Source organism: Pleurodeles waltl, chromosome 1_1 (genome assembly GCF_031143425.1).
Source record: "Pleurodeles waltl isolate 20211129_DDA chromosome 1_1, aPleWal1.hap1.20221129, whole genome shotgun sequence".
NCBI classification, from domain to species: Eukaryota; Metazoa; Chordata; class Amphibia; order Caudata; family Salamandridae; genus Pleurodeles; species Pleurodeles waltl.
This window is the reverse complement of record NC_090436.1, coordinates 82,538,462-82,558,757: the sequence shown is the minus strand read 5'-3', so window position 1 is coordinate 82,558,757 and position 20,296 is coordinate 82,538,462. Positions and strand designations below refer to the sequence as shown.

Below are 20,296 nucleotides of genomic sequence, written 5' to 3'. Positions count from 1 at the left end.
CCAATTGCATTGCCTTTGGAGTCTAGATATTTTGGAGATGAGAACCAATAAAAATTTAAATTCAATTAATGTGCTCTTGTTAAAATCAGTCTCAAAGGAAATGTTTTCTCTGGGTCCAGATATGGATTCATTTAGGTTAATCCAGGATTTGTCACAAATTGTTCTACAATAGATTTCAGCAAATGATACAATCGGTCCAGACATATGGTTTCACATTTGATCTTCCTGGTTACCTTCCAAACAGCCTGCGTGCAGAATCTTTAACCTGAATCTGGATTATGGCATGAGACCGAGAAGAATCTGAATTTACTCCTGTAGCCCCTGTACTCCGCTCTCGACTGCCTTTATGGATTACCTAGGGTAAAGCACAAACATGCCTTTGCTATAAACTGCAAGCACTGTTTTCAACAAAACAAATCTGTACATTGATCTGATTGGCACCATCATTTTCTGAAGCCATAATATTTAAATAACATTATGCAATGGAGAAAACACTCCAAATTGTAATAGATCATAGATGGAGTTAGAGGGCCAGAAAAAATGCCAAATGCCCTTCTTTGGCTACTCATCAAGAACTACCTGGCAGTGCCCATATACTCGTGCAACTTACACTGTAAATCAGACCCTTGGACCTTGTGACATCCACAATCCATTTTGTAAAATGTGTGCTTTTTAGTCATGCTCCTTTAGGTAGAAGTTGTAATAAAAGGAAACTGTGCTGCACTGATTTTACCTTTTTCTGTGATTTATGAGGAAACATACAGAACAAACAGCTGGCAGAATATAAACTTCATATTGGAATGCAGAGGAACAGAAGATTATGCCAAAGGTTTTATAACAAAGAATGAAAATGTAGAGAGACTGTATAATAGCTTTAAAGAACTGCTATTGGTAATATTTAAGATAATTTCACTGGATATTTTGTTTTACTTTATCTTTAGTTAATCATATTATAGTGTAAGCTTGGTACAACAGCAGGGGCTACTTTGTGACATGCCCAGGTGTTATGCATTCAAAAGAGGTTTGAATAGTTGGTGTATATCTTGGGGGTTGGTAAGCCAGGGACTCATTTTAGCCATTGTCCTCATGAGCCCACCTCAAAATGTGAAAGTGCATCAAGTGCCAATGCAAATATGTCTGAGGGTGATGGACTAAAACTGGAGTACAAATAACTAAATGGGACATGGATGTATTTAGGAGGAAAGGACACAGTGATAAATGTAAGAAGGTAACACAGGGACTATAGAGGGGTGTGGAAAGTAGAAAGCGGAGCACTGGAGGTGGCGTGTGTGTCAAGTATGCCCTCGATTGATCAGGCTTTCTTGTTTTATTTGTCTTGTGGTGTGTGCCAAGAGTGTTTCTTTCAGACAATTTAACACAAACCTTAATGGACATGTTGTGGGGATTAATGTAAAGTAAACATTTCCCCTCTGCGTGTAGTCGGAGCGTCAGTCTCTTGACTTCAGGGGTGTGTGAAAGAGGGGAGAGGGGACTTTAGTTGTCGCAGGAAAGGGCTCTTCTAGAGGAATAGATCATTGCATTTCAATAGATTGATTTCTTAGTGGTCACCACTCGTCACTGATAATTTGCCCGGTTGAAGCCAGTATCTTATGCTCTCCTAATTAGCCACTGGTTTTCCGGCGCCTGTACAAAAGTGGTGGATGGGGGAATTAGGTGGGGGATCGGGGGGGGGGGGGAATTAGGTGGGGGTTCGGGTTGTGTGTGTGTATGTGTGTGTGTGTGTGACAAAAGAGCTTCATTCATGGCCTTCATTGGTGCTTCACCTAAATATTGTAAATACTGTGTGATCATAACATTGTGGTCAAAATATTGTGACCACGAAAATTTGTGGACAAATATCAAAGATACAGTAATGCTATGAATTATGTCAATGAACACATCAAGAGTGCTGTAATATGCGAGGTCATAACCGTTTTACAATAATATTGATGTTTAAAATATTGTTTACTAGATTAGTGTTTTGTTACTCTGTTGTGTTACTGTATTATGTTTTTATCTAATTATTTATTGTCAATCAATCAGGTCTGCTTGAGTTTGAGAGGTAGCGTGTTCCATGTCCAGGCTGTGAGGTAGAAGGATTTTCCTCCTGCTGTGCTTTTCCAGATCTTGGGAATGGCTGGAAGGGCCAACAGGGAAGAACAGTGTTGTCTGTTGGGTAGGTAGAAGGCGAAGAGGTGGTTGCATTATGCAGGTCCTATGTTGTGTAGTGCCTTGTAGGTGTGGATCAGGAGTTTGTATGTGATGCGCTTGTTGACTGGGAGACAGTGTAGGTCTCTGAGGTGGGAGGAGATGTGGCTGTGTCGGGGGATGTCCAGGATAAGTTTGGCTGCTTCATTCTGGATTCTTTGTAGTCTTGATTGTAGTTTCTCTGTGATGCCGGCATAGAGTACATTGCCGTAGTCCAGTTTGCTAGTGATGAGTGCGTGGGAGACGGTCTTTCTTGTGTCGGGGGTAATCCACTTGAAAATCTTTTGAAGGAGTCGGAGGGTGTGGAAGCAGGACGATGAGATGGCCTTGACTTGGCGGGTCACGGATAGAGAGGATTCTAGGATGATGCCCAGATTGTGTGCGTGGTCCATGGGAACAGGGACGTTTCCCACTGCGGTGGGCCACCTGGAGTTGTTCAATGTGTAAGGGATGGAGCCAATTACGACGATTTCCGTCTTGTCTGAGTTGAGTTTGAGGCTTGCATCCAGGTGGCGACTGCTCTCATCCAGTTGTGGAAATTTCCACTTGGTCTTTGCAGGGTCATCCGACCGGGAAAGGATCAGTTCGGTATCATTGGCGTAGGAGACTATGTTTAGCCCGGGTTGTTCGATTATTTTGGCTAGTGGGGCCATGTAGGTGTTGAAAAGTGTTGGGCTGAGTGATGATCCTTGGGACAATCCGCAGCATGTGTCTTTGGGTTCTGACGTGAACAGCGGTAGTCTGACACTCTGTGTTCTTCCGGTGAAGAAGGACCAGATCCATTCCAGTGCTTTATCTTGCATGCCGGCATTGTGTAGTCTGGCGTAGAGGGTGGAGAGGGAATCAGTGTCAAAAGCAGTGGAGAGGTCAAGGAGTATGAGTGTTGCTGTGCCTTCATGGTCTAGTGTGGTGTGGGTGGCTGCTAGGAGTGCTGTTTTGGTGCTGTGGTTGCTTCTGAATCCGGATTGGGATGGGTCTACGATTTGGTGTGTCTTGAGGAATTTGGTGAGTTGCTGGTTGATGGCCTTTTCCGTTACTTTAGCTGGTAAGGGGAGCAGAGAGATGGGTCTGTAGTTTTTCAGCTCTCCTGGATCGGAGGTGGGTTTCTTGAGCAGCGGGTTGATCTCGGTGTGCTTCCAATCTGATGGGAAGGTGGCGGTCTCAAAGGATTGGTTGATAGTTCAGCAGAGCTCAGGTGCTATGGTGGCGCTGGTCAGGTTGGAGATATGATGAGAGCACTTATGTGAGGGTGCTCCAGAATGGATGGAATTAATGAGTCTTTGGGTGTCATCTTTGGTGATGGGGTCCAGGATCTGGTGCGGTGCTGGGTCCGTGGTGGTGTTTGAGGGTGGTGCGGGCTGGTGTTGGTTCCTGAAGCCTTTTTTGGTGGAAAAAGGTGGCAAGGTCATCGCACAGGTCTTGGGAGAGAGGAAGGGATGGATGAGGTGTCTGTCCAGGGGTTCGTGAACTCTTTGATGATGGCAAAGAGCTTTTTGCTGTTGTGAGCACTGAGGAGTTAATGAATGGTGGCTTTTTTGGCTGCTCTGATGTTCTGGTGAAATTCATTTGTAATCATTTTTAAATAATGTTATAATGTATTTTATTTGGGTTAGGTTTATCTGGGGGTTTGTTGGGTAGCGTTTTTTTATTTACATATTGCGTTTGATTAATTTGTTATTTTTGTATTGTTTATTTAATAATTCATATTTTTAATTATGTTTTACATAATTTAATACATTGAAATTTTGGGTTGAGGGGTTTACTGAGGAACTGGATGAATGGATAGTATTTCTTAAATGATATAGCAAAGTTAATTGCGTAATATGTTAATTGTTATGGTTTGTATGTTTAATTAGTTTAGAAATGATTTAATATATTTACATTTTTGGTTGTGGGGTTTATTGGGTGATTGCGTGGGTATTGTTTGTAATATAGAAAGAGATTAACATTAATTATGCAATGTGTTTATTTGGAAATCAATTTTATATAAATTTAATTTTAATGTACAAATATGTTTCATATAATTATGTATTTATCGGTTACAGAGTGTTTTGGGGTTTGGATGGATAATGTTATTTTACCTTCATTAATTTCTGACTATTGTTTTATACGTTAAATCTGTAATGTTTTACTTTTTTTTATTTTGCTTTTTAAAAATCAATTATATTTTAGGATTTTAGGCACACTGGAGAAATACCTTGGCATTGTTTATTAATAAAGAAAAATAGTTATATTTAGAAAAAAAAATGATTTAGCATAACAGATTTGAAGCAAACTCAATCTGTCATCGATTCACTAGAAGCAGCCAATGCAGTAATAAGAAAACGAACAATCCACTTAAAACATGCAGGCACAACTTCAGGGGCTCCAGAATCTCCTCGCTCTCCTTCCAAGACATATGCTGCTACTCTATTCTACCATTAGTAAATATCAGAGAGCATCCCATTCTGGAGAAGGAAATATATTTACCTGTAATCCTAGTTCTGCAGCATTGGTATTTGTTCTGAATTAATAACTATCTCAGCTGCCTCCATATGGGCCAGGGTAAAACTGTGATTAGGGGTCTTGTTAAATCCCTTCTCAGGTGGCCCATAAGAAACTACCTGACACTCCTGGCAGGGAGGTTTCCACAGTTCTAAAAGCGATGGCTCAGTTTTACACTTTCATGAGGCTGAGGAGCAGCTCAACTGTGAAGGACTGATATATGAACATTATGTAATTTACAGCTGTTTCTTGTCCCTTATGATATTTGTTTGAGGCTCGTATTTGATAAATGGTTGATTACAATAACTCGGGATAGTGTATTTTGGTTAAGATAGATCACTTGATTTGTCAAAAATTGCATCTCTTGCTATACAACCATCTTATAATTTAAACAGGACATCTTAAAAACTATTTATTTTACAGACTCCACTCTTCCATGGGATTCTGTTCAAGTTTACCAAATTGGTTGGGTGAAACCAATAAAATAAAATTAAAACAAAACACAAGTCATATGAAAAGGGTAGTCTTCATCTATTCTATGGACTGGTGAGAATGCATAATATAAATAAGCAAAATAACATAAAATGTACACGAAAGGGGTCGGAAGCGTCTAAACCAGCTATTCAGTCCCTTTGAGATGAATAACAGAGTTACCTCGAGTAGCAGGTCCACGCTTTCTACTTGAACTTCACGCAATCCCACGATTTGCACAACATGATTCCCATCCTCCCTTGCAAAGAGCCTAAGGAAACATGAACTTGAGTATTACCCAACAGATAAAAAACTAATGTTTGCATATACACAATAACAGCAGCATTGGTGTAGGCTATGGTTTCAAATTATGAATTTAAATGCAATGAGGAAGTGTAGTACACCCTAAAATTCAATACTACGTTTTGAAAGTTAATCTTGCATTAAAGAATTTTAGACACATGAAGTATGAGACAGATTCCAATGAAGGAGTCCAAATGCAGAAATAACTAATAGCGCAATAAAAAGGCATTTCTGTCTAGAATGTCTTTAGTTGTCCACAATATGACAAATTTGATGTCTGTAAGAAACAACATGTAGATACACAATGAAGCTTCCCTAATCTAAAAATAGAGGAATAAATATTTTAGAGCTCAGGATAGTGAGGTCTACAAGGGGCACCACCATGTTGACTAATACTTTAAATATGCAGAGGGGTTCGTGCCAAAATGTGTTTAATAGATTTAGAATATGCACTTTGTTCTGGTTGCTCTTCTACTCAGAGCTCCAACAGCTGTTACACAGAGCTCTAACAACCAACCTGAGTACATACTTAAAAAATCAAAAGCTGTATATGCCCAAAGTCTTGGAGATTTTTGTCCAGCATCCAATCATAAGACAACCATGTTTTTTTTTTTTTAAAGAAGAAATGGAGGAAAGTGTGGAGCAACACAAAAAATGTAATCCTACTATAATTGAATATAGGGCTCCCCTGGTTTCTTTTTCAGACCTATGCCTTGGAGAGGTGTAGGGTGTTTCAACAGCAGAATGCCTGTTCACCTCCTCCCCACCTTGTAGTGTCAACAAAACAATAATGCAACTCTCCATCATATGCCCTCTACCAAAATGGGTGGGAACCTTGCGGTTTCTTTTTAAGAATGGACCAGAGGCTGTGGTACTGCAAAGATTTACAAAAGGCAGTTTGGTAGATCATATACATTGGTCTAGCAGCTATTAAAAGGTCTACGGAGCTTTGGTGAGAGGATAGTTCTGCTACATGCTTTCGGTAACACCCATCAGGTATTACTGCTCTTCACAATCTTACCATCTATGTCTTTGTGATGGTTTTCAATTTTTGACACCTTTTGTCCTTCTATTTACCATAAGCCGGTATTTAACTGCTTTTACTACACTGTGGCACATGTTTTTGGCTCTTAAAGGCAGAGTTTCACCTTCAAAAACAAAGTGCACTTCAGATCCATTCATAGTTTATTTCATCAAAGTTTCGTAAATGTCAGTGGTTATCCTAATGTAATTAGGCTTTATGTTTTCATTTTATCTGTTATTAAAATAAACAGCTTGTAAATACAGTTTAAGCCAGGTTCAGTCACCCTCGGTGACCTGTAATACGGTCACTGACAAGAAGACTGACTGGAAGCAGAAGGAAACTGATGCTGGGCTAAAACTGTTTCTGGAAGCTGGGTAGACTCTGCAGTGAATGATTGGCAAAATAACTACTGGAGTGGATAGTGGAAAGAATTCTCTGCATCCCTGAATTTCAAAATCCTTAAATGCACTTATAACACTCTATGAAAAGTAGTGGAAATGGAATGATCATTCAAACTTCTTAGGTTGAATGTCTTATGGCTCAGGCCACTGGGTATTCCATCATGCTTCTAGGAGCCTTTGTGAGTAGAGGATATAATTGCATTATTGTATGGCTGTGATAACAGCAAACTTGTGGACGCATATCTGGCTCTTATTGGTGGAGTTTTTACATTTGAACTGCATAGATCTTTGGGACACACTGTGCTCAGCTTCGTAGCTGTACTTCTATTAACTCTGTGCTGCAACTCTGTGATTGATATTTGGTATTTTTGCAGCCAAATAATACCCAAGTTAAAAAGCTTTAGGGAGAAGTGACATTTTTTGAAGGCACAGCATCCTCTAAAAACAGTTTTTCAGTTTTAAATTTTCTCTAGTTGAGAGCTTTCCAGTGGAATATGTCTCTGCAATAAAGTTCTACTTTTGATTCTTCCGAAAGCAAACAATATTAAGCATTTTCTGAGCTTGTAGGCCTTCTCTCCCATGAGTCACTGGGTTTCTGTCATTGAGTCAAAATCTCAACAGAACCACGTACTTGTTTGTCTTATTGGATGACGATAGATAGCTGCTCTCATCATTTCATTTCAAACCTTAACAGAACTGGAAATGCTTCATGTGAGGTGTGACAACAACATTTACATGGAATTGTAATTAAACTGAGCCCAGAGGCAGAACAAAAGTGAGTCAACGTGAGAGAAAGACGCCCAGAAACAAATGCTTAAAAAATCCAAAATTAAAGTATTAAGAGTGCCTAAAAATGTTGTTAAAGCCACAAAAAATTAGTTCTACATTCTCCTGTAACGGCAAAAATTACAAATCTGTGACGGAAGGAAGGGGGAAATCAGTGTCTGAGAATCCAAAAAATAAAAAAGTCATGGTTAATGTATTTAAGTAGCTACACAACAGTGTTTCAGTATCCTCCTGATTGCAGTTCTAAAGCCCCTTCGCTTAAGAATCAGTGACTCACGCCTGAAACTACCTTATCAAACCGGAACCACTCAAAAGTCACCTATAAAACAATAGTTGCCTCCTAATACCATGACATCTAAAACATTCCTCTAGCAGAAGCTCAGTTACCTTTTCCTCCCATTTAGGAGATCATAAAGTTGACCACAGTAAATCTCATAGAAGCTGATCCAGACAAATAGATTTCTCTTTGGCTGTGAAGTCTCCAATTGCCGGAAGATATCTTTTGCAGCCAGGCCATACAACCCAGGGTTCTGTGGTGTGCCGATCATGGTATACGTCTTTCCAGCACCCGTCTGTCCATAAGCAAAGCAGGAAGCATGTCCGCTGTAAAGAGAAGTATTGTTTTTAATTTGTTTTGAAGGCATTATTTAGCATTGGGGACTGTATCATAAATGCCACAAAATAATTAAAAACATACACAAATGGGTGTAAGGACCTGTGGCATGTTTCTTGATCGGGGATTGGCAAATGTTAATTAAAAAATAAAATCTTAAGTGATGAGAACTGCTGATGGATCACCTTTAACTTCTGGTTCAGCATGAGAAACTTCTCTATTGCAAGTGTCTTTTAGTCATCAAACATAGTTGTTTATAGTGTGACCTTATTGCCTCTCCCTAAAAAAACAAAAATTGCTAGTCTGTAATTAATTGTAAGTAATCCTACTTAGAGAATTGTTTGTGATGCAAACCCTTCCATTACAACCCGCGGGGTTGTGCTCACTAAAATACAAATACTAATAGAGGTTTTATCTGGGCTGGAAAGCAATCAAGAGTGGTGAAGAGATTTGCCTACTGAAACCGTGACGAGAGGGCACATGGCATTCCTAATCGGACTAATTACTACCTGCACCCAGCTTTGATACCTTATAGAATAGCACTGGGCTGGAACAGAAAGCTTTACTGTTTTATTCATCAATTAGTAACGGGTATACATGGAAGACAGCATAGCTACCCAAGAAATATGTATCATGGGACTTACAGTTGCCCCCCCAACAAAAGGGTCAACGTGGCAGCCAGGTGGTGAAAGGACTCAGTACCACCCTCTCACCATTAACACCAATCATAAATAATGCATATTTTTCTCCAGTGATGAAAGAGGAAGCATACACCACAAGACAGAAAGCAGGCTGCAGTAGAATAGGGGATTTCTACAGTTGTGAAGGCCTTATAGCATATGATCAAATTAAAAATGACTAGGGGATGCCAGAGGGAGAAAGAACTGTGGTACCTTCAGCTAAGGCACTGGATAACACACTTCAATCAAACCACATGCTAGTAGACCACAGACTCAGTTTGAGAAATACCTCATCACAATAGAAGATAACAGGACGCTTATTGTCAGATATATATATATATATATATATATATATTTAATATTATGTATGTTTCTCTCCTACACACCACAGGCGGAAAAATCCCTACCTCAGAAAAGATGGGAAGATGAACTAGGTTGGTCTCTCACTAACAAGGAATGAGGAAATATACACTACAGAGCCTGGTTGACAGACATCAGTGTAAAAGGCAGGGAGGAGATCCTGGTTAAAACAGCATCTAATCAGTACTACACACCAGCAAGAGTATGTGAATGGAACCCCTTAAGAAAGGCAGAGTGCTGTAGGAAATGGGGAGGCACAGGCACAATAAACCCTTGCTCTGGCACTGACCCAGACTGAAACACAATTGGGAGGAAGTCTCTTCAGATACAGATGCAATGTTTAAAACCAAGCTCCCCGGGTTCCCAGTATACATAATCCTAGTTAAAATTGTTGATCTATTCTATTCATTTTCAAACCCTGCCTGCCAGTGGATGTAGGCGGGTGTATGCTTCATGAAGCGCACCAATAAAACAGAAATGAACCAGTATACTATCTATGCTGCATTAACCCTATGCACCCTCAAGAATTTGGCCAATATTTCTGTATTCTCCATAGGCCTATAGTCTCTCTGAATAAACTCTAAGTGGCCACCCCTCACAGTCTGAAGGAGTCCTGTGCCCATTAGCACACCTCACTTGTATTTAGTCAACTTGGAACATTCATCAACACAGAGATTTTCCTGATGCTTTTTTTCCACAAACCCAAAATACCCTACATTTTTGTTTTGTCGTTCCGCCTGCGTTGGAATCTATGGAAAGTGTGTTGTTTGAAATGCTATTTGCTATTAATAAATACACAAATAAAAAAGGCAATAGCCATTCATTCCTGTTCTCATTTCCATTCCCTCGGTGCTTGCTTTTCAAGTGTTCTATCTTTAGAGGCTATTTTCTTGTGACTATACATTTGTAGGCTCATCGGTGTGAAAGATGGAATGACCTATGCTTGCATGATAAAAAAACATACTAACCTAGTTTTTAAGCTTTTTCTTTACTGGAAGTACAGATACTGGTTGAAACATGGCCTGTAGCCTACACCTTCACCTTCCCACGTGCACAGTTCTATTACTTTTCTCGGATGACATGGATTGATGGAGTCTCTTGTGAGTGTTTTCCCTGCACCATCCTGCATGTTCACACACAGCTCTGGTTTTGCTCACGAGATTAGGAGTGGGCCCGGCCAGGGAAGCTTTCAAGACTGTATTTACAATCAGTACTCCGCGCCATACAGAGCTGCAAAATAGTTCTGATTTTCTTACAATGTGCAAGCTGAGTTACTCTTGCTCAATTGCCTATTTGCCTGCAATGTACTGTCTTACATTAAACAGAACCCCTGTAGATAACACACTCCTAAAGAAAGGAGCAGAAATCAGAAGCAGATGCGCCTCCTGGGAGACATTGGAGGAAGACAGAACACCCTCTATCTTCTGAGACCACAACCTCTGAGGAAGACTGGTCCATGCCCCCTACATGCTCAGAGAATAGCCAAGTTTGTCCAGGGACAGTAGAAATAGAAAGGAGTATGAAGCATGGTGCTCACCTCTGGGATCCCATAGTCATTTTTAATTTGGTCATGTTAGAAGGCCTTCATGAGCAAATTCACTGCCTCTCAATACAATTTACTTTACGCCTCTCTCAAGATTTACAATAGCGTGATACACACTGTTGCAATGGAGCAACTAGAGGTGCCAGGTGACCGGGCTACTGGCATCGTATTGAGTCAGGGACCCACGAACTAGCTTTGTTACAGAACATTGGACTTCAAAAATGTACTAGAGATAAGGGGTGATTTTCTTACAGATGATGGGGCTTCCAGAATTTTTTCGCACTAACCGTGAGTCCCCGGATACAGAGCAGCTTCAGGCATGTACCCTTTGATGCAAAAAGTTCACAGTTTGTGCTTCTTGCTCTACATATTCAGATTAAAACAACATTAACAACTTTTGCTACTAAGGAAACCTCTATTTTCTCTGTTTCTTGCATGCACACTGATCTAAAGATTAAGGACGGTAAAGACTCAGGATGTCACTAAGAGTTTGGAGGTCTGTGTACCGCCAAATCCATGGTAGCTGTCGGGCCGCTGCACTCCTGGCAGTCCAACCGTCAGATTACAACCTTGGCGGTCGGACGGCCGCCACCACCACCAGGATCATGGATTCCAACGGGGTGGTGGCGGTCGGAGTCATGGTCAGGTACGGTGACACGGAGTTCAGCACCACAGTGCTGATAGTCCTCTTTCGCCAGATATTTTCATGGTGCGGTCCCCGCCATGAAACGGCTGGCAGAAAGCCAGTGCTAGGGGGCCAGAGGGGGGCCCCTGCACTGCCCATGCCCATTGCCTGCCAGCACCCTTGGAATGTGCACTGTCTTCTCTGAAGACAGTGCACATTCCAAGGGTGCTGGTGAGCGATGGCATTGGCCTCTGTTCCCTTAAGGGAGGCGACGCCAATGATGTGGCACTGTTTCCACCAGGCTGACCAGCGGAAATGTCGTAACATGATGTTTCTGCCGGTCAGCCAGGTGGAGACATCGTAATACGACTGGAGGAGTGAGGCTCATCTAACCACCAGAGTCGTAATGAGGCCCTACATTTGTGTCAGTACAAACAATGCAGAAATTTCAGATCAAATCATGTGTGACAACGCCACCAGTGCTGGAGATTAGAACTGATGAGAACACCTGTAAAACTGATGCCAGGGCAGCTTATTTCTTGGATATCCTTGAAACATCTTAGTGCTGAATCGAGGATTTGAACAAGATGGGCGTTGGAATGAGGCACACTGAAGAGATCCATCAGAACGAATAACTCCAAAGGCTAGGACCACAATTTGGACATATTGGTGAAGCCACTAGAATGAAGTAATTCTGAGGATGTACTGTGTTCCACATAATTATGGATTTGCTGTGATTGCCACATGATCCATCATCAGCAGATTGCAATAAAAATAAAATGTTCCTCATTCAATGAATAAACAGTAACTATGAAGACTACTCATGGAATACAATGCACCTTTTGACACTTTTCAAGTTACGTTAAATATTCACCTTTCACGAGTTGACTGCTGCGTTCTGGTACTAAAGTGGCACTTATTTTTTGCAGATGCTTTAATATGGACCTGGTGAGAGGATGGTGTTTAATGTGCGTCTCTGGTCACTAAAGCAGGACAAAAAACGCCTACATATTTAATTCTAAAATGGCATTCTAAATTTAGGGAAATCCTGTACTACTGAATGCATAATATGAAGTATAAATTGCATTCGATTGCCACAAAATGCAACCAAGTCCCATAGTTTAGTTCTATATTGCCACATAATTAGCTTGGCTGTGCATATAGTAAAATAATAAATGCCAAATGTGATCCAATCAAGTCAGCACAGAGCAGAAAAAGAGAACCAAATAATTTAACATATTCACTATCTAAGATAGTGAATGGGCAGAAAACACACCATTTGTTTATCCAAACACAGTGTTGGTCAGCAGGCAACAGAAAGGGAGGAGACTTCTAGGTCAGGAGGACATTTTTTGTAACTTTCTTGGGCAATAATACAGGTTGGGTTTAGTACGAAGTGTCAAATGCAGATAGATTCAAAGGAGAGCAGTTGCGTCCAGATTTCTTTGCACCAGTGGGCAGCTTAAAAGGGGGGAACGATTAGTTTTCTTAGAGATCTTGATCTAAGACTCCTGGCCTGCAGCATCTTATAGGAAAGACAACCACTATTACTCTAAATTATTTAACTAGCACTGTCCAGTGAAGAAATCTCAGCAGGTCAGAGGCATATCCCAATTCCTACATCCAACCAGGGACCTCACTGCAGCGATTTATACATCTGGTAACCAATCAATAGAGCTTAGGGAGAGTGCGCTTAAGCGTGCAATTAAAATGCAATCTTGTAACGGTGTCAGCCATTACACCTAAAATTCTAGACTCTGTGAGGGAGCGGGACCTGACAATCTTTCTCGCCCTGTAGAGATCGACGTATTGCCTCCCTGTGAGAGTTATAGAACATACACGGATTTCGACCAGCTAAATCCCCACATTCTTAGCTTTTGGTTTCAGTTCCAGAACCATTCCAAATCCTTTCAACATGGGCCGGAACAAATGTACATGTTCTATCCTCCTCCACGTCCCATGGATCAATCCATGGCTAGTTATTCTCCACCGAGTTTTAAATTAGGACTAGACAGTTGGTGCTAATAAAAACATCCAGAATTGAGAAAAATACAATGATCATAGCAAGAAGCCCCCCACTGGAATACAAAAAAATATACAATTTAAATATAAAAGAAAATACCTTTTTACATTTAAATTTTTAAATGTTTACACCTATGCCTCAATGGATACATTTTGTTGATCACACTATGTCAGTGTATAAGGTGGTAACTCTTTGGCCCAGCAAATTAGGAAACTGGTGGAGCCATCTGATGAAACATAGTAGAAACAGCAGAACCTGGAATGGAAAATTGAAAGTTACCCATTGAAAACGTGCTGAATCAGCGGGTGAGCAGTCCTCATGTAAACGTCCTGGTTGGTCAGTGCCTCGCTAAAGACTTCATCAAAATAAAAGACATGCTAAAAAAGAAAGACATCACCAGGTAAAAAGGAAATCATTAGACTGTAGATAATGCTTGTGGGTGTTTCATAGCAACAAGGGATTGATGAGGGAAAAGCAACAGGTGATTTCTTGTTGTGTGTGTTTACCAAATACATATATTTGCAGAGCTGATCATCACATTTTTGATATTTTACTGTGCAAGAGGCCAAACAGGTAGTTTATCGACTCAATAAAAGCAGGAAGTTACAGACCAGAAAACACAACCAATTACATAACCCATATGCGATAGAGAGAAAGAGTGAGAGAAAAAAAAATGAAAACCAACAGCATGCCACAGATTTCATAGTGCTAACAGAGTTGCCACAACAGAACACTAGCAAAGCGGGGGCAGATTATGTGGTGTCGGGTTGGGGTATTATCCTGATTAGTCATAAATTAAATTTTAAGTACAAGCATATGTCTGCGGAGCTTGGCATGATTTAGGTATCATTTATGCATCTGAAACACAAGATATCATCTTGTGGTTACTTCGTAGCCGTTTTATAGAAAGATAAGTGAGGACCAAAAGCAATGCTCCGTAGCAGTTTTATAGAAGGATCAGTGATGAACAAAAGCAATATACGAGTCCAGCAAGATGGGGTGAACACGTCAGCCTGTATTTAGAAAGACTGGAATCAGAAAAATGATTTCTGGAAGAGTGTAGTTTTAAGAGGTTTACTGAAACTGAGGAAGTTTTGTCCAACTCTGACTTGGGGATTCAGGATATTCCAAAGCTTGCATCCCAATACTCCCACGCATCAGTCACCATGTTTTAGACATTTGTGTAGGAGTCGTGGGATACATTGTGGGGACGCAAACCTAAGTGTCCTTCTAGGAATGTAATGTGTGGCCACCTTCTGCCTGATAGAGTGGGGGCCTGTTTTAAAAATGTAAAAAAAAAAGAGTAAAACCAGCAGGGTGGGAGCAGACTCAACATCATCACTTTAAAAGTAAAAGTATTCAGCAATGAAAAAGACCTCAATGAGAATTCCTGTTGTTTGCCAAGAACAAGCAAGAACTAGTACACATCTAGATTTGAACTCCCAATTCTCACTCCATGCCAAGCGGTGGAAACTGGCCCCTTGTTTGCAGTATCCTCCCACTTTTTGCCCACAAACCACTGCCTGTGTCATAGGTAAGTAATCACTCTAGCAGGCCTTACAGCCCTAGGGCAGGGTGCGCTATACCACAGGTGAAGGAATAGCTGCATGAGCAATATGCCCCTACAGTGTCTAAATATATGCTTAGACATTGTAAGTGCAGTGTGGCCATATTAAGTACATGGGTTGGGAGTTTGTCATTCCAAACTCCACAGCTCCATGATAGCTTCACTGACGGCTGGGAAGTTTAGTATAAAGCTTTCAGCACAATAAACCCACACTGATGCCAGTGGTGTATTTAGTCTAAAAGGCACACAGAGGGCATCTTAGAGATGCCCCCTGTATTTTACCCAATACTCCAGTGTAGGGCTGACTGGTCTGTGTCAGCCTGCCACTAGCAGACAAGTTTCTGACCCAATGAGTTGAGGGCCTTTGTGCTCTCTCGGGCCAGAACCAAAGCCTGCTCTGGGAGGAGCTGCTTCACACCTCCCCACTGCAGGAACTGTAACACTAGGAGGTAAGCCTCAAAGGATTGGGTTTCCTGTTACAGTGCTCCAGGGCACTTCTGGCTAGTGGAGATGCCCGCCACCCGGACAAAGCCCCACTTTTGGCTGAAAGTTTGTCAGAAAACTCAGGAAAAAAAAAAAGAGGAGTGACCAGTACAGTTGGGACTACCCCTAAGGCACTCCCTCCGAAGACCCCACAAGCCTGATGGAACACCTTCATTTTAAACTATAGACCAGCCCTACGTCCACCCTCAGGGGAACCCTCATCTACCACCCACTGGACTCCGCACACCCTTCTCCGACTCCATCACTGACTGCATCACCGCACAAGTCATCGCAGCCACCAACTACACCCTACTGGGAGACCTCAACTTCCACCTCGACAACCTACAAGACCCCAACACAGCATCCCTCCTAGACAACCTCCACAGCATAGGGCTCCCCAAGGGAACAGTCCAGCCCAAACTGCCAGGCCAAGTCCTCCCTAGACCAGAAACAAGCATCCTGGGACCGGTTTCGGTGTATCACCCCTCTTAAGCCAGGATAGCTTGAATCTGGTGGCATAGTGAGCACGGGACCCACGTCTGGGCATACCCTTCCCACTTGGGGTGACAAATGCAAAAAGAACAGTTGATGGACGGAATGTAGACCAAATCAAACATTCACCCCCAGTCACAGATCTAGGTCCCCATGAGGAACAGGGTCAAGACTGATTTGCATATGGCTGGGTTCAAACTGGGGTGGCATGGTGAGCAAAAGAACGATGGATTAAACCCAGATCTGTGACTGCGGGAGAGTGTTTGCATTGTCAGCACTCCGTCCATCATCCTTTTGTGTTGTTAAGCTGAAACCTCAGCAGAGAAGACAAAAGACAAAAACTGATTTGGTCCCAGCCCTACTGGCTGTCTCCAGCTTCAAAAAGCCCTGCAAAAGAAAGCAACACATACTGCGGGTCCAGCGACCTCTAAGAAGCCTCCAGAGGACTGCCCGCATCACAGAGGACCAAGAACCCCCATGAACAGCTGCCCTGCCCAAAAATAAACTCCATCTGTACTCCAGAACTGCCCCGGATCCGCGAATCCTGACCACTCGGCACCCGACGCCAATGGCCCGAGTCCAGGTGGCCCAAATGACTAGAGCTGGTCCCCAGGCGATTTTGAGCAAGTGCCCACCCTGGGTTGACCCCTCCATTCCACCACAACAAAGGCTGCAGTCTGAATCCGGAGGACCCCCCCCCCCGACCGCAAAAGAACCAGATGGAGATTCACAACTTTAAAAGGTAGCTGTAAAGAAATGGCTCCCTGTTGCAGTTACCCCCCACTTTTTGCCTGATACTGATGCTGACTTGACTGAGAAGTGTGCTGGGACCCTGCTAACCAGGCCCCAGCACCAGTGTTCTTTCACCTAAAATGTACCATTGATCCCACAATTGGCACACCCTGGCATCCAGATAAGTCCCTTGTAACTGGTACCTCTGGTACCAAGGGCCCTGATGCCAGGGAAGGTCTCTAAGGGCTGCAGCATGCATTATGCCACCCTAGAGACCCCTCACTCAGCACAGCCACACTGCTTACAAGCCTGTGTGTGCTAGTGAGAACAAAATGAGTAAGTCGACATGGCACTCCCCTCAGGGTGCCATGCCAGCCTCTCACTGCCTATGCAGTATAGATAAGACACCCCTCTAGCAGGCCTTACAGCCCTAAGGCAGGGTGCACTATACCATAGGTGAGGGTACCAGTGCATGAGCACTGTGCCCCTACAGTGTCTAAGCAAAACCTTAGACATTGTAAGTGCAGGGTAGCCATAAGAGTATATGGTCTGGGAGTCTGTTTTACACGAACTCCACAGCACCATAATGGCTACACTGAAAACTGGGAAGTTTGGTATCAAACTTCTCAGCACAATAAATGCACACTGATGCCAGTGTGCATTTTATTGTAAAATACACCACAGAGGGCACCTTAGAGGTGCCCCCTGAAACTTAACCAACTATCTGTGTAGGCTGACTGGTTCCAGCAGCCTGCCACACTAGAGACATGTTGCTGGCCCCATGGGGAGAGTGCCTTTGTCACTCTGAGGCCAGTAACAAAGCCTGCACTGGGTGGAGATGCTAACACCTCCCCCAGGCAGGAGCTGTAACACCTGGCGGTGAGCCTCAAAGGCTCACCCCTTTGTCACAGCCCAGCAGGGCACTCCAGCTTAGTGGAGTTGCCCGCCCCCTCCGGCCACGGCCCCCACTTTTGGCGGCAAGGCTGGAGGGAACAAAGAAAGCAACAAGGAGGAGTCACTGGCCAGTCAGGACAGCCCCTAAGGTGTCCTGAGCTGAGGTGACTCTAACTTTTAGAAATCCTCCATCTTGCAGATGGAGGATTCCCCCAATAGGGTTAGGATTGTGACCCCCTCCCCTTGGGAGGAGGCACAAAGAGGGTGTACCCACCCTCAGGGCTAGTAGCCATTGGCTACTAACCCCCCAGACCTAAACACGCCCTTAAATTTAGTATTTAAGGGCTACCCTGAACCCTAGAAAATTAGATTCCTGCAACTACAAGAAGAAGGACTGCCTAGCTGAAAACCCCTGCAGAGGAAGACCAGAAGACGACAACTGCCTTGGCTCCAGAAACTCACCGGCCTGTCTCCTGCCTTCCAAAGATCCTGCTCCAGCGACGCCTTCCAAAGGGACCAGCGACCTCGACATCCTCTGAGGACTGCCCCTGCTTCGAAAAGACAAGAAACTCCCGAGGACAGCGGACCTGCTCCAAGAAAGGCTGCAACTTTGTTTCCAGCAGCCTTGAAAGAACCCTGCAAGCTCCCCGCAAGAAGCGTGAGACTTGCAACACTGCACCCGGCGACCCCGACTCGGCTGGTGGAGATCCAACACCTCAGGAGGGACCCCAGGACTACTCTGATACTGTGAGTACCAAAACCTGTCCCCCCTGAGCCCCCACAGCGCCGCCTGCAGAGGGAATCCCGAGGCTTCCCCTGACCGCGACTCTTTGAATCCTAAAGTCCCGACGCCTGGGAGAGACCCTGCACCCGCAGCCCCCAGGACCTGAAGGACCGGACTTTCACTGGAGAAGTGACCCCCAGGAGTCCCTCTCCCTTGCCCAAGTGGAGGTTTCCCCGAGGAATCCCCCCCTTGCCTGCCTGCAGCGCTGAAGAGATCCCGAGATCTCTCATAGACTAACATTGCGAACCCGACGCCTGTTTCTACACTGCACCCGGCCGCCCCCGCGCTGCTGAGGGTGACATTTCTATGTGGGCTTGTGTCCCCCCCGGTGCCCTACAAAACCCCCCTGGTCTGCCCTCCGAAGACGCGGATACTTATCTGCAAGCAGACCGGAACCGGGGCACCCCCTTCTCTCCATTCTAGCCTATGTGTTTTGGGCACCACTTTGAACTCTGCACCTGACCGGCCCTGAGCTGCTGGTGTGGTGACTTTGGGGTTGCTCTGAACCCCCAACGGTGGGCTACCTTGGACCAAGAACTGAACCCTGTAAGTGTCTTACTTACCTGGTAAAACTAACAAAAACTTACCTCCCCCAGGAACTGTGAAAATTGCACTAAGTGTCCACTTTTAAAACAGCTATTTGTCAATAACTCGAAAAGTATACATGCATTTTTTATGATTTGAAGTTCCTAAAGTACTTACCTGCAATACCTTTCGAATGAGATATTACATGTAGAATTTGAACCTGTGGTTCTTAAAATAAACTAAGAAAAGATATTTTTCTATACAAAAACCTATTGGCTGGATTTGTCTCTGAGTGTGTGTACCTCATTTATTGTCTATGTGTATGTACAACAAATGCTTAACACTACTCCTTGGATAAGCCTACTGCTCGACCACACTACCACAAAATAGAGCATTAGTATTATCTATTTTTACCACTATTTTACCTCTAAGGGGAACCCTTGGACTCTGTGCATGCTATTCCTTACTTTGAAATAGCACATACAGAGCCAACTTCCTACATTGGTGGATCAGCGGTGGGGTACAAGACTTTGCATTTGCTGGACTACTCAGCCAATACCTGATCACACGACAAATTCCAAAATTGTCATTAGAAATTGATTTTTGCAATTTGAAAAGTTTTCTAAATTCTTAAAAGACCTGCTAGGGCCTTGTGTTAGATCCTGTTTAGCATTTCTTTTAGAGTTTAAAAGTTTGTAAAAGTTTGAATTAGAACCTAGAACTAGTTGTAGATTCTTAAAAAGTATTCCAACTTTTAGAAGCAAAATGTCTAGCACAGATGTGACTGTGGTGGAACTCGACACCACACCTTACCTCCATCTTAAGATGAGGGAGCTAAGGTCACTCTGTAAAATAAAGAAAATAACAATGGGCCCCAAACCTACCAAAATACAGCTCCAGGAGCTTTTGGCAGAGTTTGAAAAGGCCAACCCCTCTGAGGGTGGCAACTCAGAGGAAGAGGATAGTGACTTGGAGGAAAATTCCCCCCTACCAGTCCTATCTAGGGAGAACAGGGTCCCTCAAACCCTGACTCCAAAAATAATAGTCAGAGATGCTGGTTCCCTCACAGGAGAGACCAACACCTCTGAAATCACTGAGGATAACTCCAGTGAAGATGACCCCCTGTTAGCCAGGATGGTCAAAAGATTGGCTTTGGAAAAGCAGCTCCTAGCCATAGAAAGGGAAAGAAAAGAGATGGGCCTAGGTCCCATCGATGGTGGCAGCAACTTAAATAGGGTCAGAGATTCTCCTGACATCCTAAAAATCCCCAAAGGGATTGTAACAAAATATGAAGATGG

At 43.2% G+C, this 20,296-nt stretch overlaps 1 protein-coding gene across 2 annotated transcripts in view; it reads right to left on the bottom strand.

The window, feature by feature from the left end:
* Positions 1–20,296, bottom strand: part of KIF24 (kinesin family member 24) — a 135,299-nt gene that overhangs the window by 76,062 nt on the left and 38,941 nt on the right. For both annotated transcript variants that reach the window (XM_069216235.1, XM_069216153.1), the window contains exons 4-7: positions 13,801–13,898; positions 8,065–8,280; positions 5,347–5,434; positions 234–355 (exon numbers count right to left, since the gene is read on the bottom strand). In XM_069216235.1, the coding sequence (XP_069072336.1) occupies positions 234–355; positions 5,347–5,434; positions 8,065–8,280; positions 13,801–13,898 (524 nt within the window). The remainder of the gene's footprint in view (positions 1–233; positions 356–5,346; positions 5,435–8,064; positions 8,281–13,800; positions 13,899–20,296) is intronic.